This window comes from Miniopterus natalensis, chromosome 16 (genome assembly GCF_054644295.1).
Source record: "Miniopterus natalensis isolate mMinNat1 chromosome 16, mMinNat1.hap1, whole genome shotgun sequence".
NCBI lineage: Eukaryota > Metazoa > Chordata > Mammalia > Chiroptera > Miniopteridae > Miniopterus > Miniopterus natalensis.
In genome coordinates, this window is record NC_142096.1 from 38,095,553 (window position 1) to 38,123,523 (window position 27,971).

A 27,971-nucleotide genomic window follows, 5' to 3' on the forward strand; every position below is an offset into this window, starting at 1 on the left:
ATGCTGAAAAGGACAGGGCAGAAGCCAGACCACAGAGCATCCCAGCAGAGACCTCTCTCCACGCTGAACAGATTCATCTGTGGGTTTTCTTTGAATAAGCTCATTCAACCTGGAAGAAGCCAGGTAGCTGTGTTTCATCCACCTGTATTTCTGTCGCATTGGACACGTTGGTGTCATGGGAAAGCAGGTCAATGGCTTTGCTGAGGTCCACATATTATACAACTCCTTGTTTTCCTGATCGACTGGACAGGGGTCTTACTGAAAATATCATGATTAGATCTTGGAGAACCAACTCAGTTTCTAGAATTCACTGCCACCATTGCGGACTTCCTATAAGCCCATATCCTGATCAAAGTTTTTTTTTAAATATGCATTTTATTTTTTACATTGATTTTAGAGAGAGAGAGAGGAACACCAATTTGTTGTTCCACTTATTTATGCATTCATTGGTTGATTCTTGTATATGTCCTGACTGGGGATAGAACCCACAACCCTGGCATGTCAGGATGACACTAACCAACGGAGCTACCCAGCCAGGGCCTTCTGATCAAAGTCTTCTTTAAGGAGTAGCATATTTTTATTTTCTTATAAAATTCTAAAGCAAAACAGAAATAGCCAGGGTGGAGTATAGTCTCTTCTGATACAGACAAAAAAAAATTATGTAATTGACTATCATGCTAAAAATTCTAATTTAAAAGACCTCCATAGATGAAGGCAGAAGAAAAGCTATTTTGAGTAAGAGGCCTATCTAAGAAAATGTGCCAATACATGTCCTATCCCAAAAGCCTTTAAAATTATTGGTGGCCAAAGTCAGACAGGAGCATGACAGTTGGAAATACTGTCAGGAGCCCGTAAGAGCCTTTATACAAACAGGCGAGCAAGAGTCACCCCTGATGACTTGCTGATGTACAAGTCATTTTCCTCTAGGCAGTGTCCCCTGTAGAGTATGAACATACCCTTTGTATCTGCCTCAGGGGTTACTCGAGGGGCTGACCATCCACTTTCCCAAAGCCAAGAGCACTTTACAGAGCCATGTCCTGTGGAGCTGAGTTGGGGACTGGGAGGCCCACGGGTGGGGAGGTTGGGGGGGCCTCACCTGACAGCTCGGATGGCAGCCTTCAGGGTGGGGATCATGTCTTCGACGAGGAAGTCATTCCCGTAGTCCCTGTCTTCTGCCATGGGCTCGCCCGTCCCAGCATCTGGGAGGGAGACACAGGTATCAATCGCAGGCCCCAATCCCTGGAGAGGCTGGGGGACCTCTTCAGCCACAGCCTTCCAAGCTCAACCTCCCGGCTCTTTGTTCCCGCTGTACGAAGCCTGCAGTGTTCCCCAGCTGCGACAGCTGTGACATCATTCAGCCTTTCTCAGCACCCCTCCTACTACCCAGAAGCCCGAGTCAGAGGCGCCTGCAGCTCAGGACTGTGTGTTGGGGGAAGAGCCTTGGAGGGAAGCGACGTCAGTTCTGGGGTTCCAGAGTGGCCCCTTGGAGGCAGCCAGGGGCACACATGCCCGCGTGAGTTCAGATTCCTGCTCTTTCAGGTCATTATCCTTGTGACCCCGGGGGAGGTCACTTTCTGAGCCCTTATTCTCTTTTCATAAGAGAAGGGGACACAGAGGTATCGCTCCTACACCCTTGAGGGGTGCTCTATGATACGTCTTCCCAACCCCTGGGGCTGCTGAGGCCCCCAGGGTTGCAGATCATTCAGCACCTGGACCCTCTCCACCCTTCAGGCCCATCCCCATGGCAATGCACTCATCATTGTCACCCTAGTGACAAGTCCCAAAGCTCCCTGATGCGACTGCACAGATGAATGTGGTGATTCTGGCCCAGAACAGCTAAGCAGGCGCCCCCTGCCCTGTGATGCCTCCAGCCCAGGGGCGTAAATAGGATGAAGTGGGAAGGGGTTCAGGAAGGGTAGGGAATGGGCTCCTTTGCTGACTGGAGAGGCCTGGGGGGGGGGGGGGTGCTGGGAGAGGCAGAGCCGAGGTCTCGGGAGGTAGGTGGGGGCCGGGAGGCAGGCCTTACCTTCGGAGCTCTGCCAGAAAGCGTAGGCTTTCATGCGGAAGGCGGTGCGGAAACGCTCTTTATTGTTTAAGCCAACAGGCTTTGGCTCTTTAGAAGGACTTTCTTCTATGGCATCTACATTCAGAGGGGTAAATAGCTTTCCTTTAGTATTGCTACCACGAGGATTAGAAAGGCGAACCCGATCCAAGAGACCCAGCTTTTGGCTACAAAATAAGCAAAAGTGAACAATTTTCCTCCTTGAGTGCAGGCTTTTCGTAACTCCCGACCCTCCGTAGACTCTAGACTCGCTTTGTCCTCAGAGCTTGCAGGGGACAGGTGCCCTCGGGGCTCCAGCTGATGGAGCCGCTGGGACTGGGCGGGGCTGGGTGAGACTCCTGCTGGACAATTTCCTAGCTTCACCTTGGTCCTGTTCCTTAGCTCCTCGGACTTCAGTCTCCTCCCATGCTCAGCTGGAGCGCAAACGTGAAACGCTAGCGCTTAGCCATACACGGCAAAGCTTCATTCCTTCCCCATCCCCATCTCCTCGGCATCAGTAACTTTCTTTGCACCACCCTATGGTGCCCAGATAGCAACTTGCACAGGAAAAGACTGGTCAAATGTTCACTGAGCAGAATTAAATAACATAAATTGCATAAAGCGGGTGCTCTAACCTGGTGTCCACAGATTAGATTTTAGGGGTGACCAGTGGGTGAACACTGCTCCTTTAACTTACTAACTGAAATGTAGTATGTCTTTCTATTAGGAATGTAGGTAAAGAGCCCCAGTGATAATCTGATGCCCCAGTCACACCCTGTGACTTCCACAAGAGAAATCACAGGTCACTTTATATCCCATATCCCCAGGGTCTGTGTGCTTGTCACAGCCTCAAAGTTATGGTAGCATTCAACCTGCCACCAGGTCTTATTGTCAGATTTGTCACAGAGAAGTACACATGTGACCACATCTCAAATGTTTAAGTATTTTGATGATTATGTTTCAATATAGTGTCGACTCTTGAACAACATGGTTTAACTGCAGGTTCACTAAGAGTAGATTTTTAAGAATAAATATACAGTTGGTCCTCTGTATCCCCCAATTTCACATCCACAGGTTCAACCAACTGAGGATCAAAACAGTATTTCTGATCTGCACTTGGGAATCCACGGATACGGTGGGCCAAGTGTATGCACTGATCTTTGCCATTTTAGATAAGGGATTTGGCCATTTATGGATTTTGGTATCCTTGGGGGCCCTGGAACCAATCCCTGTGGATACCAGGGATGACTGTAGTTACAATTTTTGGGAGTCCAAAAGCATAGGTGGACTTTTGACTGTGGGGGTCAGCAGCCCAACCCACACATTATTCAAGGGCCCACTGTAATCAGTTTCTTTTGTAACTGCATGCATTTTATTTATGGATTCAAAATTGTTATTCTGAGAAAGGACCCTGGACTTCATCTCACCACCCAAAGTGTCCTTGGCACAAAAAAACAATTAATAAGCCCAACATAAAGTTGCCCTGGTGCAAAATTCAGCTGCACCTTGACTTGAAGTCCAGCTCTACCCTTCATCTGGGTGACCTTGGGCACATCCGTGAGCCTCAGTTACCATATCTTTAAAATCGAGGGAAGCATTCCTGCTTCCCCTGATCACTATGAGATGATGTTGGTCAAGGATTTGGCATAGAGCCTGGCATGTAGTAGGTTCTCTCTAAATATTAATTTCTTCCTTCTATTTCTCGGCCTGCACCCCTCACCCTAGTGGGGATGAGAAATGAAGTCCTTTCAGGGTGGTGCACACCAGAGAGAAGCCACACTGCATGTTTTCACACGTCAATATACTCAGCTCAGTGCTTCCTCTCCATCCCTCACACAGGGCCTGACACACAGTAGGTGCCCATGCACTGTGGAACAAATGCATGAGTGAATGAACGTGGGTTGTGGAATCAGCTCTGCACTGAACTGAGATAATGTAGCATGACAGCCACATGCTTGGTGCCAGCTGCTGACATCTTTGCAGTGGGTGTGGTGTGGCAAAGTGAGGTGAGGAGGTCACAGGCGTTGGGGCTGCAGAGAAGGCTGGAACATCCCCCCAACCAAGCAGGTGCCCTGTGCTCTCTGCACACCAGGTCCTCATGGGTTGAGTGAGTCTAGCCCACCTGCTTCCCAGAGGCTGGGGAGCACTACATATAATACAGTCAGGTTTCTTGCCTTCCGCCTGGCCCTGAGAACACACAAATACATGAGCTAACATATGGCCGAACCTCTGTTATTCCAGACTCCCTCCGGGCTGTTCTCTCTCACTCAGCAGTGTTACATTAATAACCTGCCCAGGGTCCATTCAGAGAAACTCCAGTACTCAGGTAGCTCCATCTTCCCTGACCTGGAGTCACACTTGTCTAACCTGCTTTCCTTGCCGGAACCAGATGACTGATGACTAACAGGACAGAGGCTGATATATCAGAAGCCGTGGGCTCAAAACACCGGACAAGGCAAGCAATCGGCTGAACGCGCACGGGAGACTTCCCTACCTGCTGGCACGTAAAAGGGGGACTTTAGCCCAGTCAAGCCTCAGGCCTCCTTCTTCTCGGCCCCTGTTTCTATGTGTCTTGAGGGTCTGTCATTCTATGCACACGAAGCCCCTCGCGTGTCTTTATCTCCTCCTGTGTGGCTGGGCACACACGGGTCCTACGGCTTGTCATGCCCTTTCTTGCCCTCTCGGCTGACCTCATTCCCATCTGCCCTTTAAATCTGCCTGAGCGACCCCCTTGGAAATTACGTACCCACCTCTGCTCCAAAACACACTGTGCCTGTCTCTGTCACAAAGCTTAGCATACTGTGTGGAGATGGCACGAGATGGCTGGACTGTGCAGTCCGAGCGAAGCAGACCCTCCGCCTGGTTCTCTGCAAACCCAGCGCATGGCCCTGTTCCGGACACCCTGACGGACAGGGTAGCGGCAAAAACCTTGGGCTTCGGGGCAAGAGCAGCCTGGGTGGGAATGTCCTGAGAAGGATGTGTCCTAGGACACCAAGCTCGTTCTCTCTGGTCCCCCGCTTCCTCCCGCATGCAATGGTGACCATCAACCCTGGCTGATTAAGGGTTAAGTGAGAAATGCATGCAGAGCGGGGGGCACTGTCTAGGATGCCAGAGCCTTGAAGAAATGCCAGCTGTCACCATTATCTCGGGAAATAATCCTCCCCCACATCAGCAGTAGAGGGCTGAGGATGTGCACAAAGGATGGATAAAATTTCCTGGGCCACAGAAAGACCTTTTTTTTTTTTTTCTTTTTAATGAGCTGAAATGAGTCCCTGGAATTTATGTATTATTTTCCTGTACTTCTTTTAATATCCTTATTTTTCCAGTACAGTTGGTGTTCAATATTATATTATTTTACAGTACTTCGAGCTAGTCTCAAACACTCCCCATTGTCGCTGAACTTGACCTTGGCAGGAGGTAAGTATATGAGGACTTAATTCCGGAAAAACTAAGCAAGACAAAAGCAATGGCAGGAAATCTGGCCAGAAATGCTGACTATTGGAAAGCTAATGAGAGGACGGGTTCTATCTGCTGAATTTAGGATTTGCTTGTTTGGCATTTAAACGGTTCATTGCAACCTCTAACAGTCTGAACGGCTGGGGCTATGTTCACTTAATGCCCCATTGGTCACAGAGGACGGCTGATAAGAGATGGCTTCCATCAGCATTAGGAATCCGGAGGCGTCAGGCAAGAGTCGGAAAGCTCGGCTCTGAATTACTTACTCACAGCCATTGCACCTAAGAGGCTCACGAATTCTCCCTCCAGCAAAGGGAGTGATCAGCTTACTTCTTAATTGTGTTGCCTGAAATCTGAGACCCCAGAGGATAGTCAAGTGCAAGGCAAAGTGCACCCCTGGAACTCAAACTCCAAACCCATCTCTGCCTTTCTCCGTATGGAATTCCAGAGCACGATTCAGGCCTTGGGCTTGAAGGTGCTGCGCGTCTGGCAAGGAAAGCCCTCCTTGGACTGGCATTGGATTCCCTTGGAAAACCAGGGCCTGGATTGGGTAAGTACAAACAATTCTGAAATGTGAACTGGGAAAACTGGAACTCAGTGGACTGGGGACAGACAGGTAAAATCAAGGTTGTTCTGTCCTGGCTGTTGCAGCCCTTGTCCTGGGCTCCTGTCTCAGATCTCAGCCCAGGGAAATCCAGCCACAACTCTGGGAGGTTCCCTGACTCCACACCTCAGGGCCTTTGCATATGCTGTGACTCATACCCAGGAAAACCTTCCATCCTCCTTCATCTAAATGACTGACTCTTTATCCAAACTTGGCCAGACTTAGTGGTAAGCATTATGAAGCTCACTGTCGCGCGCACACACACACACACACACACACACACACACCCCCAAGCTAATCTTCTTTACCCAGCACATGTAGCCTGTATTGTGATACTTCTTGGAAACTCCTGGGTCTATTTTTCAATCGGTTCATAATTCAGAGGGACTGGGGTGCTATAAATAGGCAATCCCCCACGTTCCAAAAGGAAAATTGAGACTGAGCCCTTAGGACATGTTCGGAACCACTCTGAGGTTAAAAAACAATTGGTCCAAGTCTCATCTCCACATCTCAGTTACTCACAACGTAGCACCCGTAATGCAGGGTCTGGATGACAGAAAATATGCATAGTGATGGGATTGGGTCCAAGGCTCTTGCTTTGCTCTGGGTAATAATTTTCCCATCAGTAAAATGAGGGGCTTGGCTTAATTGAGCTTTCAATTCCTGCACACCTTTAACAGTCATTGATTCCAGGGCACAGGAGGAGATTTATTGCCAACACCATCCATCACCCCGTGAGATGCATTTCATGTGGCAAAGTGTGAATTACAGCTCTGACCAAATGCTCCTTTACTCTGTGGTAAATCCTGGCTCCGAGCCTTTCCCTGCCTCCACAGCCCCCTCTCATGGCAGGGACTAGCTCCACGAGCCAAGAAAAGGTGGAAGAAAACAAAACAACAGATTAGGTTAACTGTTCCCAACCACCATGAGCATCAGCATAGTGGCTGGGCCATGAACTACAAAGAGAGACCAGCTGGATCCAAGTTCTGCTCTTGCTACACTCTTAGCTATATGACCCTGTGCAAGTCACTTGCCTCTTTGAACCTCAATTCTCTCATCTGTGAAATGGGGATTAAAAATAGTTTCTACTCATGGGCTCGCTGTGAGGACTAGATGTGCTTAGAACTATACCTGGCAAGCAGTGAGCATTCCTTGTAAATTATTGTTATGATACCTGAATTCTCTGATGCAAAGAATGATCGTCTACTAAATCTGACAGCTCTGCACTGGGAAGGACATGATCCAAGACAGGAGATAAAGACGCTGCCTGGAACACGCTCTTCCCTCTCTGAAGATGAAGGCAGAGAAAAGTCTTGAAGGCCGCTGTTCAGGCTGAATTGCTCAGAAATACAAAGTGAGCAATTGGGTTCCAGTACACAGTTATTGTCATCTGGTACCTGTTTTGAATATTCAAGAAATGCTAATTTTTATCAAACAAATGCCCCTAAACATCAGCAGAGCTGCACGTCTAATGAACAGTTACAGCTGATGTTTAAAACCATGTCCCTCACACAACACATCAGGCTTTTCTGGTATAATTTGTACAATAAGTGAGGCTCGGTGTGGTTTACTGTTGATATTTGTAATGCAGTATTAATTTTAGGGATTTGAGAATTTATGAGTAGAACTGATGCCCATCATGGGCAACTATGATTTTTGTCTGTTCTATGTTTCATCCCTGTTTTTCAGGAAAAAGGACCGCATTCTATGGGGGAACTGATTCCTCCAACTTCAACCAAGTGACTGCAAAGGGGATGCCAATCAGAGCATCTCAAACTCACACCCACACACTTTGACAGGTGGACACATGGCCAGGAGTTGGGCTGGTAGTAGCCTCTTACTCTCTTAGGCAAGGAGACTGTCCAACGTATGCGTATGGGACACAAAAGGGCCAGTCTAAGTGCTTCCCTGGGAATTTTCGAACTGAAGCTGAGTGAAGACAAAGAAAAAAATGTATGATCCTGGGTCTGCCTGCATCACACTTATGAGGATGGTGATGGTCAGCTGAAAGAGTGAGACCAAAAAGAGAAGCGAAGACCAGGGAAGAGGGAAATCATAGGAGGTCTCACTCCTTGTTTCCCATCATGCCTAACAGGTGACTGTCGATTGAGCCGTGACATTTTCCTCCTAGCCCAAGGTCGTTTAAGTTTGGTTTATGACACTCGTAGAATAAAGAGTGTGTCCATCCATCATCCACCCACCCACTTTTCAGTAAGCCTCAAAATGCATCTCCCTGGGCCTTCAGTATTCCAGTGCAGTGATATTTTGCACGTATGTTCCACTTCTGTTCATGTCTGTATAGAAAAGGCTCTAAAGGTAGACTGAGTAACTTGCAGTATCAACACTTGCATGATTTAAACCCTATGGGTCATGAGAGAGGGAGGGGAAAGAGCACCCACTGGGAGTCTTGAGACCTGGATTGTGTTGCCCCTGGAGCTCAAGGGCTCTATAACTTGGGGTGCGCCTTCCCTCCTGGGGGGCCTCGGTTCCTGTAAAAGCACGTGGAAGAGGGTGTCTGAGGTGTTTTCCCCTCTGCCTCTGTAAACCATGAGCTGCTGCAGGTTCCCTAGCAGATGCCCCTGACACTGTCATGGTCAACCCTCCAGCCTCCTTGACAACCTCCCCCATACCCCCGACAGCCCAAACTGGGCCCAGGAAAGAAACACTCGTCCATTTGAAAACAGGCACAGAAAAGGCAGAAAGGCCGGACTGAGTTTCTGCCTGGGAGTTCACCAGCACTGTCCCTGCTGTTCCTTCAAGCTGGGGTTACAGAGGGGAGGGGGCACCATGGACCCCATTCAGAAGGACTTGACCCAGTTTCCCAAAGACCACTGTCCTCAAGTGGTTCCCCTACAAGTTGGTCCAAGGTCTTGCCATCTCCTCTGCCAAATCCTCTCAGCTCTAGAAGGGCTGCAGTTGAGCTTAATGTCTAGGACAATGATTGCAAGGTCCCCAAATAGTTTGTCCGCACTAATAGATCAAATATATATTCAAACTGATGTTTGTGAGAGATTGTTTTCCTTCACAGCCTTGAGCAGGGTGCAGTCTCCCTGATTTGCAGCACTTCCCGAGGAGAGGGGGGAGGGACCGAGAAGGGCCCATAACCCCGTAACTCAAGCTGTAGTGAGTGTGGTTTACTGGGGAAGCCTCCACAGTTGTGCAGATCATGAATTACAGTCTCGACTCACTTTTTAAACAACCATCTGTGAGCCCAAGAGGCAAATGAAGTGACGTATAATGAAATATCACAGTCTTAATATTCAGACCTGAGTCTGAATTTTGGTCTTGCCACTCAGTTAGCTGGGTGGCCCCCAGGGATTAACTCGCTCTCTCTGAGCCCCAGTCGCTTCGATCCAAAAGCGAGAATGAGAGGATACAGTGTGGCTGAGAGGACAGAAAGAGGTAACGCGGGCAGCACTGCGGGTACAGAACCCCGGCCAAGGGCAAACCCAGGAGGGGGCTGCTGCCGTGATCACTACTAAGGTGCCCTTGAGTAAATTAACATGGAGGTGAGACAGGGACTGGCTGTCCCAAAAGCACCCGTGACCGGCGTGGCCGCCCCGGGCCCCGCGCCATACAGAGCTGGGCCCTCTGTCCCAACACAGCTGGGAGGAAAGAAGTTCATGATCAGAAACGTACCTGGCTGCTGCCTCCAGCTGTTCTTTCCTACAAGGCGACGAGGGAGAGAAAAAATAAAGCATCTATTAAAATGAACCCTCTCCCCAAAATTTGCCCCGAAGCTTCCCTTTGATGAAGGCAGAGGGAGAGAGTGGAACTTGAGGGCGAGACAGTGAGTCCGGAGGGGACCCGCTGAATGAGGTCAGCTTCCCCAGCTGGACCCCACCCCCCTGCTGCTCCAGCGCTCAGGCCCTTCTCGGCACCCACTCATTCACTCTCACGGAAAGTGGTCGCCGGGCACCCTCTCTGCCCCAGCCTCGCGCTGGGCTCAGGGGGTTTGTCTAGTGAGGGGGACACACCAGGAGACCAGGAATTTCATAACTTAGCAGCTGCACACCCATCACTCTGTCACCACCACCATCATCATCGTCGACGTCATCATAGTAAATATCACTGAGCAATGATTAATACGCAGGGACTATTTTAAGTGCTTTTTATGGATCAACTCATTTGGTCCTCATAACAGCCCTACGAAGTAAGTATCATCATCCCCAGTTTCCTGATGAGAAAACTGAGGCACAGAGAAGTTAAGGAAATTGCTCAAGGTCTCCCAGTTGGGAAGCAGCAGAGTCGGGACTCCAACCCAGGCAATGCTAAGCAGGAGGCCACATGTGCTTCACACACGTTTGTGCCTCTGAGCCTTCGCTCCGGTTCCGCCTGGGGTTCCCAGCCTCTTTTTCCCGCCTGGGAGAGTGGTGCTCACCCTCTGAGTTCCAGCCGAAACGGCCCCTTTTTGGGGTTTCTTATCCAACTCCTCAGGGTCTACACTGAGCTAACTAACCTCTTCGCACGTGGGACTGCACTCGGGTTACACTGTTAGAATTACCTGGCAGCTCATCAAATGCTTGGGGGCAGAGCCTCTGTAGTTTTTGCCCTAAAACCTGAGCACCCCATACCCTGGCCCGAGGTTAGTGCACAATAAATAGTGAATGGATATCACTGGGATGGGGTGAGGGGAGAAATGGGGAGAGAAGAGGCATCATGGGAGAGAAGTAAAGAGACAGGCTAGAGAGTTAGCAGTTTCTAGTTCACGGGTCGGCTCAGCATCCGGTTCCAGTGGGGCCTTGGGCTCTTCACACAGCCTCTGGCCCATTTCCTCTCCTGAAGCTCGTGGACAGAAAAGGCTCGGACATTCTAGAATTCTCTGGGTCTCTGACTCCAGGAGAAGTAGAGAAGGGAAAGGGGAGGGAGTGGGTGACAGAAGATAGGAGCAGGACTGGGGTACAGTGTTAAAGAATTAGGGGCATCCCTTCCCATCCTTTGTCCTCTGAGACAGTGAGTTCACGCCTCTCTACTAGCCCCCTCCCACTTAGGTGTTCATGCACCTCCACCCGAGAGCCTCTGGCCTTTTTGTAGGGTGCCTGTGAGGATTCATTGAAATCTGAACTTGGAGGCCTGGAACGTATGAGACATCTAATAAACATTAACTTCTCCTGCCCTTTCCTGGGTGCTGGCCATGGAAAGAGGGTTTTATTTTTTTCCTTTCTGTTCATCTCCCCCTTCTGAGAACACAAAACAACATCTCTAGGTCCCCAGAGGGTCCCTCCTCCCGCTCTTGCCGCTTGGCAGTTCCCAGCGCCCAGAGTGGCAGGGGGTACAGGCCATGCCGGGTGGTGGGGCACTCAGGATGGCTAGGGTGGCCTCTCACACTGGCTCCCCACTTCCTCAGCCACTGTTCCTGCTCAAACATTGGTGGGACCTTCCCTTATCAGCCACTCCACATGGTCTAGCTGGTGACCCCTGGTGGCACCCCAGATCATCTGGGGGTTTATGAAAAATATTGATGCCTGGGTCCCCTCCCTGGGGAGTTTGGTTAATCACCCTGGAGTGTGGCCTGGGCACTGGGAGTTTTTAAGCTCCCCATGATTCTAATGTTTGCCCACAGGCACCAATATGGATCCACGGGAGGGGTGGTCGGTCACACCCTGAGCAGGCCAGATGGGTCACCACTTGCCTGAAGAACGGAAAGGAGACGACTGACTCATAGAACCTCCATGTCGCCACAAGGTCAATCCTGTTGGGGTTGGTGGCATAGTACCGCCAGGCAGCCTGGAGGAGAAAAGACGGACCTGGTGTCACCCAAACCTGCACATGGAATCCCACAACCTCAGAACACTATCCAAGCACTTGGCTCCTCGGGGTATGAATGAGTATTGAGGCTGCATCCAGAGAAGCCGGATCTGGCTTGGCTACAGCTCGTCTGGGAGGAAGAACTTTCTTTAACCCATCATCTTGGAGCTGGAGCTGGTGTTTTGGGGGGTGCAGAGGGTGAGCTGCAGTGGAGGGAGAGAGGAGTGCTGAGCACAAAATCCTGAATCTCAAATAGGTAAGAAGACAAATATTGTCTTTTGTGCCACTTCTGGGTGCAAGAAACAGCCAGTCATGGGGTTTTGAGTCTAATATACTAGAAGCACTGGGATCCTGGGGTGGTCTGGGGTTTGGGAAATAATGCGCAGACTCTTGGAGCCTGGGACTGGCCTGGGGACAACAGTGCATCGGGGAGCATTTCGGACCATCCAGTATCAAAGCCACAGAGACACTCATTACAGCTGGACATGAGTCCCGAGGGGGTAGCCGTGCAGACATTCAGTCCAATGCAGCTGTAGCCAGGACTCTCCACTGTCCTATCCTCTGTGCTCCCAAAGGCCCATGAAGCAGGAGGTCCCTCTGAAGTGTACGAGGGAAGACCTCTGCCTTTGTCACCACCTCTCATTACTGTCCCCAACCCCCAGCCCATGGTGGGGGAGTGATGGGGATGGAGGGCTGGCAGACACCCAACAGCTCTCTGTGCATGACTGTCTAATGCGCAGACTGAGGGTGATTGCTCAATGTTTTGCACACGTAAGGCACCTCCCCCCTCTTGGTGTATGGCTCTCGAGCCCTGGCAGATGCAAGGGCCACACCTCCTGGTGGCGACTGGCTCAGCTCCTGGACTCTAGGCTGACTTCTCCTTGTGGGTCCCCAGGTCAAGACTGGGGTGGGGAGTAGGAAGACCCAAATCTCCACTGCAACATAATTAGTAAGACAACAGATGGGTTGGTCCCTGTCTGAGTGTTGTGTCTATTTCCTGATTGGCTTAGAACCTGAATGGAAGAGTGACAAGATTGTCACTAAGTGCCCACAGAGACAGGCCATATAGACAACCACAGAAACACCCACAGTCACCCACAAGCAAGCATGGTCCTGGGTCCCATCCCAGGTTATGGGCATGCCAGCTCCTGTACAAGCACACACAGACACACACATGCACACACAGACACACAGGCATGTACACCTGCACACACATGTACACATGCACACATACATGCACCACACATGCACACATGGATCCCAATCCCATCCAGCCCATCCCTGGGCAGACAGACCTGAATGAGCTCCGCCGCTGGCTTCCTCCTTTTCTCAAAGTGTTTCTGCCGGTGCTGCTCCTGCACCTTGAGCGCCAGCCCGGACCCCAGGATGCCCTGGAGGGAGAGTCGGGCTCTGAGTCAGCCCCGCCAGTCTCTCCTGGGAGCCCACCCCCACTCCCACCTGCAGAGGCAACACCGAGTGACGGGGAGAAGGGGGGAACCTCTCTTTTTCTTGCCGGGAGTAGGTCGCTGGGTGAAGTGGAGCCTTGAAGTCAGCACTGACTCTGCCACCTTAGTGGCACTTTGCTCAGCCACTTCTGCCATTCTGCCACTTCCTGACTCTGCCACTATTGCCGTGAAACCCTGGGCAAGCCTTTTACCAGCTGCTGCTCAGTGCCTTCCGCAGGCGGGATGACAGCACTGTGTTCAAGGAAGTGACAATGCACAGGCGCTGCCTGGCGAGGGGCATGGCACAGAGTCCCTGGCCGGTAAATGTGGATGGAATTTAAAACAAGCGCACCGCTGGAATTGCCACTTGAGACTTTCACTGTAGCCGGAACGTCCCAGAACTGTGTTTTGATTTCTGGGTGAGACCCACACGCGGATTAAATGGATGAAGCCCATCCCTTTCAACTTGAGAGAACCATGTCACACTCCCACGGTCCCTCGCATTACAGATGAGGAAACTGAGGGCCAGAAAGGCCAGATGCCCAAGGTCAGGCAGCCCAAGGTCGGGCTGCAATGAGGAAGAGCATCCCCAGCCTCAAGATGGGAGACAAAGGGGCGGGAGTGGACTGTTACATCAGAAGGCTCTTCTCAGCCTTCATGGTTAAGAGCCAGGTACAGAACCGAGGCCTGGGATCCCTGGGTCCACAACCCAATAGTCTCGTGACTAACCCAGTGAAACCTTGCTCAGTTCCCTCACCTGGAAAATGGAGATAAACGCAGCCCCAAACTCCTAATGTTGTCACGAAGACGAAATGAAATGATGTAGGGAAAGCACTGGGCATGAGTCCAGCACACAGTAAGTTCAACAGATCCGTCTATTCTTATGATAATATTATACTAAAGGGCACTGGGCTGGGGGAAGTTATTCTATGAGGAGTCAAGACTCACTCGAAGGAAATGCATTTTTTTAACATAAGCAAGTAGATGATGGATGGGGCACACATACAAAAGACCCCCTATGTGCAAAAATTACATGTAATAATTACGTATGTTGTCAGATGGGTACTAGACTTAGCGGGGTGATCACTTTGTAAGTTGTACAAATGTCTAATCACTATGTTGTCCACCTGAAACTAATATAATATTGTATATTTACAATAATTGGAAAATTAAAAAAAAAGAAATACATGAGCCCCCAAGGAGCTCATGGTTTCCCGGGGAGGCAGATATGGAGCTGGGCAATCCCAGCACAGGCTCAGAGACACCTTTCCAGGGTCATGGGCAGAGGAGGGAGTGACTGGCCTGTCTAAAGAAGGCAGCGCTGAAGCTGGGTCTTGGAGGAGGAATCTGTGGAGGACTCAGTCCCGGCAAAGGAACCAGCAGGGCACATGGCAGAGGGCAGGGCACCATGCCATAGGGGTGGCTACTGAGTTGATGGAACTGGAATTCATGGCATGAAAAGATGGAAGGTGAGGCTGGAGGGCGGAGCTGGGGCCAGGAGGGGAGGGGTCCTGTGTGTCGCACAGGGATGCACATTGGAGGTACTCACCGCCGGCAGGGCAAAAAAGGAGACTCCGATTAAGGAGAAGGTAGCCGCAATCAGACGGCCTTCCCATGTCTTGGGCGTCTTGTCTCCGTAGCCAATGGTGGCCAGTGTGATCTGAAGAGAGAAGGGCTCAGACGTGGGGCTTCCCAGGGAGAGGGAAACCAGGGATGTGTCCAGGAGCTCCACCCATCAGCTCAGCTTCTGCACTGACCCGGGGACAGGGGTGGGGGTGCGCTGTGACCATTTAGAACAAGATCCCCATGGGAGAAAAGCTCTAGAGGAGTATATCGGGGCCTGTCCCTGAGTTACGGATTTCCCACCATAGTCAACCACTCAGCAAATATTTCAGTAATTGCAAAGGTGTTTGTGCATGTACAAATGGGTGTGTATTTGTGTGTGATTTTGTGTATAGTTAAGTTATATGTGTGCTTATGGGTGTGTTTACATGTATTGTGTGCTATGTGTGCATGTCTACTGTGTGCTGTGCATTCCTGTGAGTGATCACATGTCCAGGTCATCAGTGTGCATGTACTTGGGAACCCAGGAGGCAGGATGGCGGAGCAGTTAAGAGTGTGGCCTCTGCAGCCTAAATCCTGAGTTCAAATCCCAGGTCAGCTCAGGGTCTTCCTTGACTCAGTTACTTGTCTGCTCCATGCCTCAGTTTGGCCATTTTAAAAAAGGGTCTAATAATAATTGTTTGAGTTTAAAATATGTTAATAAAGGTAAAGTTCCTAGAGCAATGCTTTGGAGCAAAGTAAGCCTTCAGCAGGTGCTTCCCTTGTACCACGTGTCCCTGTGGGCGTCGCTAGGTGTGTCTGAAGGTCTGTGTCACATCTGTGCATCTGTCACTGTGTTTGTTGCACATGAGTGGCTTTGCTGATAACAGCCTACAACAAATGAGGTAATGGCGCTAGTGACCATGGACCAAACGGCTTGAAGCCCTGGCTTCTTGTAAACACTATGGAAAGTCTGTTTGTTCAAAATGCATGGCCTGCGAAGGCATCTCCCCAGAAGGATCGAAATGGAGGAGGTCTAGCTTTCACCCGAGACTCAGAATGCAGCTGCCCAGGCCCCCCCACCGCTCTCTGTGGATAACGGTCAGTCCCCATGGTGGTGACTCACCAGGCCCCACCACAGGGCGTCAGCATAGGTCTCGAACTCCTCCTTCATCTCTCCTCCCTGCGCATCCACCTCGGGCACGTCTTTCTCGACCAGGTAGACAAGAAATGAAGACAGGATGAGTGTCAGGAACCCGATGTACCAGGCGGTGATGAGCTCCTGCAGGGTGAGCAGAAAACAAGGGGAGTGGTCACTGGAGGCCGCGGGGTGCATGCTGGAGGCAGACACCCTGGAGCTGGACGGGGTCAGCTTTACCAGCTCTGTGACCGTAGGCAAGTTACTCACCTTCTCTGGTCCTCACCTCCCATCTCTGTAAAAGGGGGTCAGTGATATAGTCATTATTTCCACCATTGAAACAATGATGAAAGGCTGTAGGTGGAAAGGAAAGTTTCCGCCTTGGGGGGACCTTGATATAACAGCCCAAGAGGCCTCACCGGGGCAGGGAGGGCGAGAAGGCCTGGCTGCTGCCTCTGAGACAAGACTCAGGACTCAGGAGACCTGGTTCCATGCAGGACTGGGAAGAAAAAAGTTCAGTGCCACTGAGACACCAACAGTAGGGGGCACTAGCGTGGCACAGTGGACAGAGCCCTGCCTGCCACTGAGTGACTATGCGACCCTGGGCAAATGACCCCTCCTCCCAGTCTTAGTTCCTTGTTTGTAAAATGAAGGACTGGATCATAGAGTTCCAGAAAGTGCCACGTGAATTACTGGTGGATGCACAGTTTTCATGTCAGTCACCTACTAACTGAAGGCATATGAAAAATAAGTATAAATAACACTTGAAACCTATTATGTCATGCATGTTATCACATGACAGACAAGGACACATGAGTAAGTAAACAAGAGGAAGTTGACTGCAAAAAATATGTTAGGGAATAGTGAGGATGGCGCAGAGACGTGGCAAAGATGGGCGTCACTGGAGCTTCAATAGCCCGACGGCGAAAACCCCGAAGCCTCTCTCTCTCTCATTCTGCTCCAACTTCAAGGTTTAGCACGGTAGCTTGGCGGGAAGAAAGTCAAGGCTATTGGCGCACACGATCTGAAAATTAGGCCTGTCATCCCTGCTGAGTCGTCAGAGAACAAAGTTGTTCATATCAACCTACGTGATCTACCTGACCGTCCGCGGCCAGCCAGCTGGCCTGCTGGGTCACCGGGACGTCGCCGGCAGGTTGCTTCCTGCCTCCCCCCACGCCTTTGCCGACATTGGTTTCACTGCCTGAGCTGCCCTTCTCCAGGGGACCAACCAGAGCAGCAGCATCGCACCATTTTCAGATGCGTGTCACCTCCATTATGAAATTTTCCTGGATGTTTTCTCTGCAACTGGGGACAGGGTTTATCTCTGGCTCCTTTATGCCTTTGCTGCTTCCGAAGCAGACTCTAAATGATGTCTAACCCCCATTACGCACAGTGCAGTGTGCGAGCTCCCTCCACGGCAGAGAGGTGGTGAGTTCGGATGGCGCGCACGATCCAGGCAGCCAGCCTCCTCTGCCAGGGCCTGCCCCGCAGAGGGCTTGGGAGGGAAAGCAGGAATTGGACCCCTCCCATGCCCATGTCTGAGCACCAGCCTCCAGCCTCATAGAATGCTTTCTCGTGTTCTACATGTTTTCACACGCTCTGGCCCCCAAATGTGAGTCAGAAGTTTCTTCTGGTGCTTAGCCAGAGAAACATCCTATGCACAGAAAAACTGGCTGTGAGTTATGAAGAAGCAGCATCGTGGTCATTGATGAGAAGTGAAAATGTGTCCCCATTCTGTGCTTTGCAGTCAGTTACAGGCTATTTGGGGTAGTTCTGCCTTTACGCGATTTTCCCCAGCAGCTCTGTGGCAGAGCCTGTGGTTGTCCCCTGATGCCCTAGGCTCCAGCACATGCCCAGGCCCCCTGCAGTCAGACTGGGGCTGAGGAATAGGGTGTCGCCAATGCAGGGAGTGGTGGGTGAAAGTCCATTCTGCGGACACTCCATGCCCCTCCTCCCCTGCCTCAGTGACTCAAGGCTCATTTCCGAGACCGATGGGACAGGGACCACCCAGCCCACATCAGACTCTGTGTGTGCAAGAAGATGCCAACATTTTTGTGCCAGGTTGTGGAGACTCCAGGGCTTCTTTGTTCTAAGAGCAGAGCCTGGCCTCTCCTGTCCTTAAAAGACTAACTCTGTGTGACACAGGCCTTGAGCACTAGTCATCTCCGAGTTACCCCGAACACCACCACCCTGAGGTCCCTGGCTCTGATTTCTCCTGCACTGGCCTCCGAAGGCTTTTTCTGCCTGAGCTGAGGCACAGGGTCCTCCTCCACTCTCCTGGGCCCGGCAAAGGCAGGGATGTTAAAACAAAGTGGTACCTAAGGTTTGGGCAAATGGAGAACCCCAGCCCCAGGTTAAGGACTCTGCCTGCCTCAGTTTCCACACCTGCTCAAGTACATGGGACTTTGGAAGGGGATCAGACTAAGTCCCACCGCCCTAGCTTCTGGTCTCCCTGGGAGAGGTGAGCTCCACCGTGACCAGCAGCAAACCACTGAACGTGGGCTCCGAGCCAGACTGCTGGTGTGTGTCCTTCTGCATGACCTTGGTCAAGTGCCTCTGTTCTCCTGTACCTGCTTCCTTGTCACTGTGATGAGAACCAATAGCGTCCAGCTCCTGGGCTGAGCTAGTCTGAGTTCTAGGCACCGATCAACAGAGACTGAACCATCTCTACATGCTGGGCACGTTCCAGCCGCTTGTCATCTGAGGTGAGCCGTCTTTCTCATTTCCCAAATGCAGGATCTGAGACCCAGAGAGGTCCCAAAAGTCTTCAAAGTCGCACCCATAGAGTGTGGATCCAAACCAGCCCGCATGATTCTGGAGCCTTCTCTTGCCACCACGATACCTTGCCCATTCATCCTCTCAACAACCCAGAGGTGGAGGTGTTATGACCCCTGTTTGAGAAATGAGGAAATTTCGGGTCCAACACGGTCGAGGGGGTCTGTGTCTGGGGGAGCTGCTCTGCTCCGTGCAGCACACCTGCTTCTGCCCCTCCCGCGCCTCCAGCTCCTCCTCCTCATCATCACCAGTGGTGGCAGGAAGACGCCGTTCTGGGGACACCATACTGAAGGGTTGCTATGGGAGGGCAAGGGGAGTGAGAAGTGCACGTGGTCTTGTGGCTTCTCCGTGGCACCTACTTTGCTGTGGGCGCAGATGGCCGAGCCCAGGAGCTTCCAGGTGCCGCCCCTCCGGTCCATCCGTAGCATGCGCAGGATCTGCAGGAAGCGCAGGCTCCGCAGGGACGTGGCCAGGACATTGCCCTGGTTGCCCACAGCGACCACGGGCACAGAGGCAATCAGCACGAAGATGTCTGGGAAAGAGGACAGACAAAGGGACAGTGACCAGAGCTGTCTGGCTACAATGGAGCCGTCACAGGCCCCGTCTGCCAGCACACGAGCACGTGTCAAGCAGTGCTGTGTTAAACCGTGAATCAACCACACGTGGTAAGCAGGGTTAGTCTCCCATGACAGAGGAGGAAACGTGAGATATAAGGTGTAGGTGAAGTCGCTAAGGGCATTTCCCCGATAGGAAGTGCTGGAATAGAGAGAAGGAACATAATGGCTGAACTCAGATATCTGGAGAGTCAGAGGAGTTAAGATGAAGTAAACACCTTGATAGGTAGTGAGCGCCCCGCGACTGGAGCTATGCAAGCAGTCTGTGCGACCAGTTGGAGGCTGCGGCGAAGTGGACTGGAGCATCAGACGGGAGGGCATAGGCCTTTGCGGGGCCCCACAGCCCCGGTGTTCTATAATCCTGCAGCTTGAACCATCTCTGGGACTCGATGCTCTAAGTCCCCTAACCTTCACTGCGGGCAGATTTTGTCTGCTTGCTCTGTGGTTTGGTAGGATCTTCAGATGGGAACATACGGGTCCATGCTGCAATAGGGTGAGCTAGAGCTCCCATCTTCTCTGCTATCAGAATGCCCACACTCGAATGAAGGGGCCCAGTGACACCTCCTCAAAGCAGCTCTTGGGTCAAGGCATAGCAACATGGTGGCGGGGAGGGCATAGGTGCTAGGTTCATCCAGACCAGGGTGTTAGGATGGAATATGCTATTTTCTACCTGTGTGACTGGAACATAACTCCATGAGCCTCAGTTTCCACCTCTGGGGAATGGGCACAATGTGGTCCTACAGAGGCAATTTTCAACCTGCAATGGTGTCTTGCCTCCCACTCCCACCACAGCCAGTCCAGAAATGCACGGGCAATTTGGGCTGTCATGATGACTGGGGTGCTGCTAGTCTAGGGACTGGGTGCTCAGCAGCCTGCAATGGGCTGGCTCCTTCCCAGCCCAAATGCCAAGAGTGCCCCCATGCCCATGAGGAATCACCGCTCTGTGGAGTCCTCATGAGGAGGCACAGAGAGGGAATTCAGCAGCCAGAAGATGGGAGCTCGTGGAGGTGGGGTGACGGGCTGGGCCGGCCTCCGAAGAGCCCCAGGAGTCCCCAGGGGAAGGGCGTGGGAAGGGACGGGCTTACCCAACATGCACAGCGGCTTCCTGGCGAACTTCAGCCGTCCCCGCCAGCCTTTGTATCGACAGCAGCAGCCAGCGGCCCAGATCCTCAAAGCAAACTCGGCTCCGAAGATGAAAATCGCGAATGTTTCCTGGGTTGAAGAAACACAGAGAGACACGGGTTAGCCTGGACCAGGCGTCAGAAACCAGCAGTTGCTGTTGTGACTGCCCTGCGGACGGAGGGGAGGGAACAGGCATCCTCCACTCCAGGGACAGCTCCCGTCTTCCTTGGGATGTGCTCACGGTCCAACATTCAGGCTTGCAAAGTGATCGCTTGTTCTTTTTTTCTATATTTCTGTTCCAATGGGTCATTTTTTAAACCCCTCTAATGTATTAAAAGCCCCTAAGAAGAGCAGTTGGGTTGAAAAGAGAGGTTTCAATGAAGCCGTCTACTGAGCCTACCTGGGTATTGCCAACTGTGGCCACTGTTCCTAAGTGTGGCTCCTGGGCCAGGCACCATCCGGGCAGTGTTTCATAATATTATCCTCATTTTACGTTTTGAGAAACCAAGGCCAGGAATGGTTAGACAAATTTCTCAAGCCTACAAAGTGGCAAAGAAAGAACCCCAGGCTGGGGATCTGGCTGGAGTCCACATCGTAAGCACCATGCTGCCTCCTGGGTCACCGGGTCCTTCTGTCCCACCGCCCACCACTGATAATCAGACAGGACACCTTGCCTCCCTCTCTCTTTGATGGTCTCCCAGGGGAGTGACTGCTCCACGGTGACCCCAGAAACCTAGTTCCTAGAACTGATGGTTGCTGGGGACTCACCAGCTCAGATCTTGGCTCAGGGTGTGCGGGTCATAAACACCTGATCTCAGAAGGAATCTGCTGGTTTTGGAACCAAGGATGGCACGTCAGTGGGAGACAAAGCTTCTGCTATTTTGTGAAGCAAATTGGGGGCCTGGCACCCCTTCCCTGAAGAGGTGGGCAGAGTCCTCATTCAGCAAGGGTGTGGTCACTCAAAGGGCCAGGGACTAGTGCTGCCCGGGCTGCAGGAAGAACTAGCCCTTCCTGAGGCCTTTCTGCCTGGTGCAGAGGAGGTTGTTAGCCCCTCTCTCTCTCCACCACAGCCTGATGGGGAACAGAAGGTAAAAATAGGCAGAAGCCCTGGGGAGAAGGACTGAAAGTTTATGTAGAAATGGGGTTTTGTACTTGGCCTTGAATGGGGTAAGAGATCCCCAGCGTTTACAAAGGAAAAGCAGAAGCGGGGTTCAGAATGGAACATCCCTCTGTGTTAACCTTCAGAGGACTGGGAAGCTGTATTTTAGAATTCAACGGGTGTGTATTGGTTTTTGCCCTGACTTTGTTTACGCCCCCTTATCTCTGATCTAGAATAACAGTTGGCATTCCCCACTCCACCAGTGCCCCTGGTTGACCTGACCATTTGATCCAAGCATTGCTTTCTCATGGGCCAGGACTTGGCCAAAGACTCCAGGAAGCCAAAACCAATTGGGCAGAACTGCACCCAAGGGCAGCCTCCTTGCCTTCCCGGTGCAAGTCCAACCAGAAGCAACTACCCCAGAAACTCAGCACCATGGCAGGTCCGCGATCTCACCAGTAACAGAAGCCAGTCTCCCGAAACGGTCTCGTACTCCTTGAACGTGGTCAGGACAGCCAGGATCAAGCATCCCAGGACGATCAGGAACCTGGGCGGGAGAGAAGGAGGAGCCTAAGGAAGTGTCGAGTCCTGGCTTGCTCCAAGGCTAGACAGGGAGAGGTGACAGACAGTGGGATGAAGCCACAACCTCCACTGGGCATGGACATGTGTCGTGCTATCCCATTTAACCTCATAACAAACAGTAAGGCAGGTAAGGTTACTATTCCGTTAAAGAAAGCAAGGCTGGGAGGGGATAGGCACCAGCTAGTTAGCAGAATCAGTTAGTTAGTTGGAATTCGAACTAGATCACCTGTTCCCAGCCCCAGTGGCTGCAGACTCCCTGAACACCAAAGGTTATCACACACTTGAGTAAACCATTAGGAAAGTGAATAAATTAATAACCTGTCCTGCACATAGAGGAATACGATTTTCAAATATATGAAAAAGTTCTTAGTGTAAAGAAAACGAACTCATCCCAAAAATTGATTAATTCAGTGAAGGCTTCTATCACCATGTCTTAGTATGGTGTGTGGTTTTTTTTGGTTTTTGTTTTTACAAGTCAACAGGTACTCAAGGAAATAACCTCTTTCCATTGGGGATCTTCAGAATTGTTTGTAAAATTGCAAACTGTTCTTCCTGCTAGAAGGAACAGGAGCCACCACACTGAGTGATGCAGAACACTGGTCCTTGGAAAGCCGTGCGGGGGTCATCTGGTTCATGCCCAGACAGGAGCCAACTGCAAACCGATCCTTTAAGACCATGATCTCTGTAAACTCTGGGGGAGAGGGGGGGTGTATATGTGTGCGTGCTTCATTGTTTCAACAAAGTAAAATGGTTCTCCTTCCCCCCACCAAGAGGCAGGTTCTCCTTTGGTCCAATGGTCAGCATCATGTTCTCTGGGTGTCCAAGTGGGAATTCACAAGCTCGGGTCCACGGGTGAGGCTTGGTACCACATATTCAAGCTCTCCTGCTTTATGGAATCTGGCCCTTTGCCTTACTAGGTTCCAATCCATGCTTTTCTGGCTAGCTCGTGTAAGTGGGTACCCACTTGTTCGTTCATTCTATATTTATAAGGCAGGCAGTGGGGACACAGAGCTGGATTTCAGCGATAGTAATTGGACCTGTCCTCATGAGCGCACAGTCCTGACAAACAGACAGCTACAGCAGGGTGTGATGAGAAGGACCATGTTTAAGGAGGTTTGGAAATGCCTGCTCCCGGCCATGGCTGGGGATCTGAGTCCTGGCTCTGAGCCTTGGTGGTCCTGGTCACACTTTCTGATCAATAAGCCTGCTCATCTGCAGACCTGAATCTCTATTTCCAACCCTGCCTAGGAACCTCAACAAGATTTTCAGCTCCCTTCTGTGCTTGGCCATTTTACTTTAACTTCGTGACTCTGACCCATGCCTGGAATCTGCTTACCCTGAATCCCAGATCATCTCTGCAGGTGATGATGATGATGATGGTGACAAAGATGATGATGTACCAGCCCTGCCCTTTAGTGAGCACTGGCCACCCACCAGTTCACATCTATTATCTCATTACCCTCACAGCCACCTCCCACTGTAGAGATGACTGTGCCCATTTTGGAGACAAAGAAACTCATCAGAAGGAATCATTAATATCAAGATCATTGTGTTGTTAGTAGAAAGACCGTAGAGTTTGGAGTCCAAAGCCACAGGCTCACAGGAGGCTCGGGCACTCTACGCAATATCCAGTAGCTCCGTGACTGTGGGAACCCAGGATCAGGTCCATAGAAAGGGGGGAAACAAGTCTTCCTAGAGGCCACAGCTATTGAGAGGACAACAGGAGATAATAGATAGGGAACCGTTTGATTGACTGTATAGCATCATGTAAATGATGCCTGGGGTTCTTCCAGACACACACTCATCATTGATCACCAGGCCCTGGGAAACACGCAGGGTACTTATTAATCCATCTCAGATGATTCTGCAAGTCCAAATTCTAGTTCTCTCAAGATTTTATTCTATTCATTCATAGGCTCTGGAGATAACCTAGGATAGAGTAGTCTTCCTCCTACCACGCACGCTGTGTCATCTTAGGCAAATCACATAACCTCCCTGCATCTTGATTTCCTCACCTGTAGCATGAATCCAATAAAAGTGCCCATGTCCCCAGTTACTCAACAATGTAATCCAGGACAGGTGCCTGGAAGCATGCCTGGCACACAGTTAGCCTTCACGAAGTGTTAGCTACGATCCTGATGTGACTTAATATCTGTATATCTAGGCCTCTTTTGTCCCAGGCATAGCCGTAGTTTCAAGGATGCAAACAGGAAGAAAACCTAGCCCTCATCTTCAAGCGCCTCTTAGTCCAGTGCAGGAAGCAGAGGACACATAGTTACAGGGAATGTAGTTGAAGTTATGGCTCAAGTGTCCATCACATGCTTTGGGAGCACAGGATGTGATGCCTCCGAGAGGTTGCAACCAAGGGGTTGGAAGGATATTTGAGGCTTCGATAGGGTTGACCATGTGTCCCAGGTTACCCAGGATGTTCCCATGCTATGTGTGTTGGCCTGGACCTTGGACCCCTAGGCTTGGTGAACAGTGTGCACATGGACAGTGTGAAAGTCATGGTCACAGAACCTGGCCTGATCTTCTCCTTCGGCAAGGGGTGTAGACCTTTCATGACCTGGCCTTGCTCTCCTCAGAGCCTCAGCTGCTGCTTCCCGATCCCAGGCCGGCCATTCCCAACAACAGCATTTCCTCAGACTGAGCCTGCGTGCTGTTTTGATGTTCCTCTTCCCTGCCCACTCCCTTCACAACCCCCTTCCTCCTCTTGCTAATGCCTTGGCAGTGCCAGTCACATCTTGCTTCTAGATCCTTTTATGACCCAGCTGCTCTCTGCAGGTTCCCCTGGGGGATCTGTCCCTTGAGACCAGAGAATACCTGATGTATTTCTCTTTCAGTCCTGACCTTAACCCACAATCATTTTATAATCGTTTGCTTGCGTTGCATCGTAAATAACACACACTATCCTAATACCTGACACTAGAATCCATCAGGGGGGCTGCCTTTGTCTAGTGAAACAGTTTATGGAGCCAGATGAGGTGGAAGTTGCCACCCTAAAGACACGAGACTGCTAAGCTCCTCAGCAATAAAAATTAAGAAATTGGAGAAGGGTGTTGGTCTTGAGGGTTGGGCCTGATAAAGGAGAGGATATGGCCTCACCACATGCTGAAGGAACACAGGATATTTTTAAGAACAAGAATGTGTAAAACTTTAAGTCTGTGGTCCTGCCATGCAAACTATCAACCACGGCCTTGTGGGAGTGGCTTTGTCTTTTTTTAATCCTTACCTGAGGATATTTTTTCAGAGAGAGTGGAAGGGAGGGAGAGAGAGAGAGAGAAACATCGATGTGAGAGTCACATGCATTGGTTGCGTCCCACAGGGCCCCCCTGGGGCCGGAATCGAACCCGAGACCCCTTCAGTCCACAGGGTGACACTCTAACCACTGAGCCAAGCCAGCCAGGGCATGTGGCTTTGTCTTGAGTTGGCATCGAACATGGGGCTGAAGCCCATGGCTGGGGAGAAAGAATAGTGCAGCGTCCCATAGCTGACCTAATTCAGAGATAGCTGAAGCCAGACTCCACCTGCACTCGGTATCTGGGATATATGTAAATCCTGGGGAGATTCCACAGGTGTGCGTGTGCGGTGGGCATGCCCTGAGGTTGCTCCCAGTGAGTCATCCTTGTATAATCCCCATCCTGGAGTGCAGGTGGCACTTTTGACTTACTTCTAACAACAGAATAAGTCAAAGATGATGGGATGTCACTCCCTCAATTAGGTTTCGTTACGAAGCAAAGGCAATGAGATAGATGCACCTGTGATTATGTTCCTTTATATAAGACTTGACTTTAGCAGAATGGAGTGAGAGATTTTCCTGCTGGCCTTGGAGTGCATTGCTATGGGGTGAAGGGGCTGGGAGAGCCACAAGGCAAGAAACTGGTGGCTTCTAAAACCTGAGAGAAGCCCCCAGCTGACAACCAGCATGTAAGTGGGACCTCAGTCCTACAACCACAAGGACCAAGGATCAGGTGAGCTTGGAGGAGAACTCTCAAGCTGCAGAAAGGAACATGACCCAGCCCAAAACTGCTTTGTGACACTCCAAGCCAAGGACTCAGTGAAGCTCCCAACCCACAGGAACCATGAGACAACAAACGTGAGTTGTAAACCACTAATTGTTATGCAGCAATAGAAAACAAACAGTACGGAATGGGATTCTGTGCCAAGTGCATCCAGTTTTTATAGAGCAGGGTAATCCCTCCCCCTGTCCATTAGCTCATGTCTGGGCTGCACTTGTGTGTTTGGTCTTTGGGAGCAGACACTGTCTTGTTTCTCTCTGTACCCCAGTGACCATCTCAAGGTCTGGCACTTCCTGAGAACCCATAAGTGTTTAGACAACAGACAAAAACGATTTCAAAAGCGAGCAACTGCCCTGTTGTTGGAATAAAAGGCGATGGATATAAGGTGGTTCTGGAAAGAAAAGGCAGAGGGGATATGAAGGGCTTTTAGGACAAGTGAAGGGTCTGGACTTCATTCAGCAGAAGATCTTTAAATGTACACAGCTCCATATCCAAACTCATATCATCGATATCTACATTTATACCCACATCTATATCACTATCCATCGCTACATCATCTACACCTGTATCTACATATCCATATCTATATCATCTCTAGCTCTGCATCTACATCATCTCCATCTACACCCATATCCATACCTGTAGCACCTATACCTGTATCAACATATCCATATCCGTATCATCTCTAGCTCTGTATCTACATCTTCTATATCCACACCCATATCCACACCCATATCACCTACACCTGTATCTACATACCCATATCCATATCATCTCTAGCTCTGCATCTACATCATCTACATCTACACCCATATCCGTACCCGTAGCACCCACCTCTGTACCTTACACCTGTATCGCTGTCTTTATTACCTCTATCAACAGAGACTGCCCCAGGACAGGACAGCAGCAGGAAGACGTTGTCAGGGGCTTATGAGAGAGGATAATGCTGAACTGGCGAGATGACAAGGGTCCCATGAGAGTGAACGAGGGTCCCAGTGGTCTCAACAGGATCTGTGACCAATGGGACACAGAGGCTGAGCAAGAGGAGCATCTGCAGGGTCTCGGGGTGGGTGACAGGGTGGACAAGTGCTGGTCACAGACATCAGGAGAATGCATGGAGCCAGCAGGCTGAAAAGACAGACCGTGCTATGGGCCTGCTGAGTGTAAGGTCCCAGTGATAAGAGCCAGCAGGCTGATCGAAATTCACGTGTAAAGCTTAAGGCAGTGGTCGGGGCTGGGGGCTCAGTCCCTTTCAGCTCTAACGGTCCGCGACTGAGCCCGCAGAGGCAAGAGTCCAGCCTTAACCGATCAGCGAAGCACCGCTCCAGCCTGGCTCCCGTCGCAGGGAGCGTGCAGAGCCAGGCTCTCGCCAGCGGGCGGCAGCAAACGCCCTGCGGAGCTGAGAATCTCCTCGCCCATCAAGGAACCGAAGGCACCAGCCGCCTCAGGGACGCACTTTCTGAGATGCGAGAACAATCCTTCATGGATAAAGCCAGACGCATCAAGAAAGTTCCTTCACCTGAGAAGAGGAAATGCTTTTTGGCCTCTTGCATATTTCAATTTACTCTTAAAAGATGAACTTGATTTCTGGGGTGGAAGCCAGGTTTGTGCGGCTAGACACAGTCACCCCTTCTCCTGTCCTGGCTCTCCAGCTCTCCTGCCTCCCTAGTTATGCTTTTCCTCCTCTGGCAGGTAGGTTTCCTTCTCTGTGGCCTTCACCCCTTTCCTGTCACTGCCCCTCCCTAACTTCTCTCCACTCTTCTCCCCCTTCCTCCTTCCTCTGCTC

General features: G+C 50.9%; 1 protein-coding gene across 1 annotated transcript in view; it reads right to left on the reverse strand.

Annotated features, from left to right (window-relative positions):
- KCNQ3 (potassium voltage-gated channel subfamily Q member 3) overlaps positions 1-27,971 on the reverse strand; it is a 199,477-nt gene that overhangs the window by 8,782 nt on the left and 162,724 nt on the right. Inside the window, exons 2-11 of the mRNA XM_087825206.1 lie at positions 22,041-22,131; positions 20,449-20,575; positions 19,109-19,281; positions 15,963-16,118; positions 14,844-14,954; positions 13,145-13,240; positions 11,734-11,828; positions 9,741-9,767; positions 2,027-2,229; positions 1,097-1,199 (exon numbers count right to left, since the gene is read on the reverse strand). Of these exons, the coding sequence (XP_087681332.1) occupies positions 1,097-1,199; positions 2,027-2,229; positions 9,741-9,767; positions 11,734-11,828; positions 13,145-13,240; positions 14,844-14,954; positions 15,963-16,118; positions 19,109-19,281; positions 20,449-20,575; positions 22,041-22,131 (1,182 nt within the window). The remainder of the gene's footprint in view (positions 1-1,096; positions 1,200-2,026; positions 2,230-9,740; positions 9,768-11,733; positions 11,829-13,144; positions 13,241-14,843; positions 14,955-15,962; positions 16,119-19,108; positions 19,282-20,448; positions 20,576-22,040; positions 22,132-27,971) is intronic.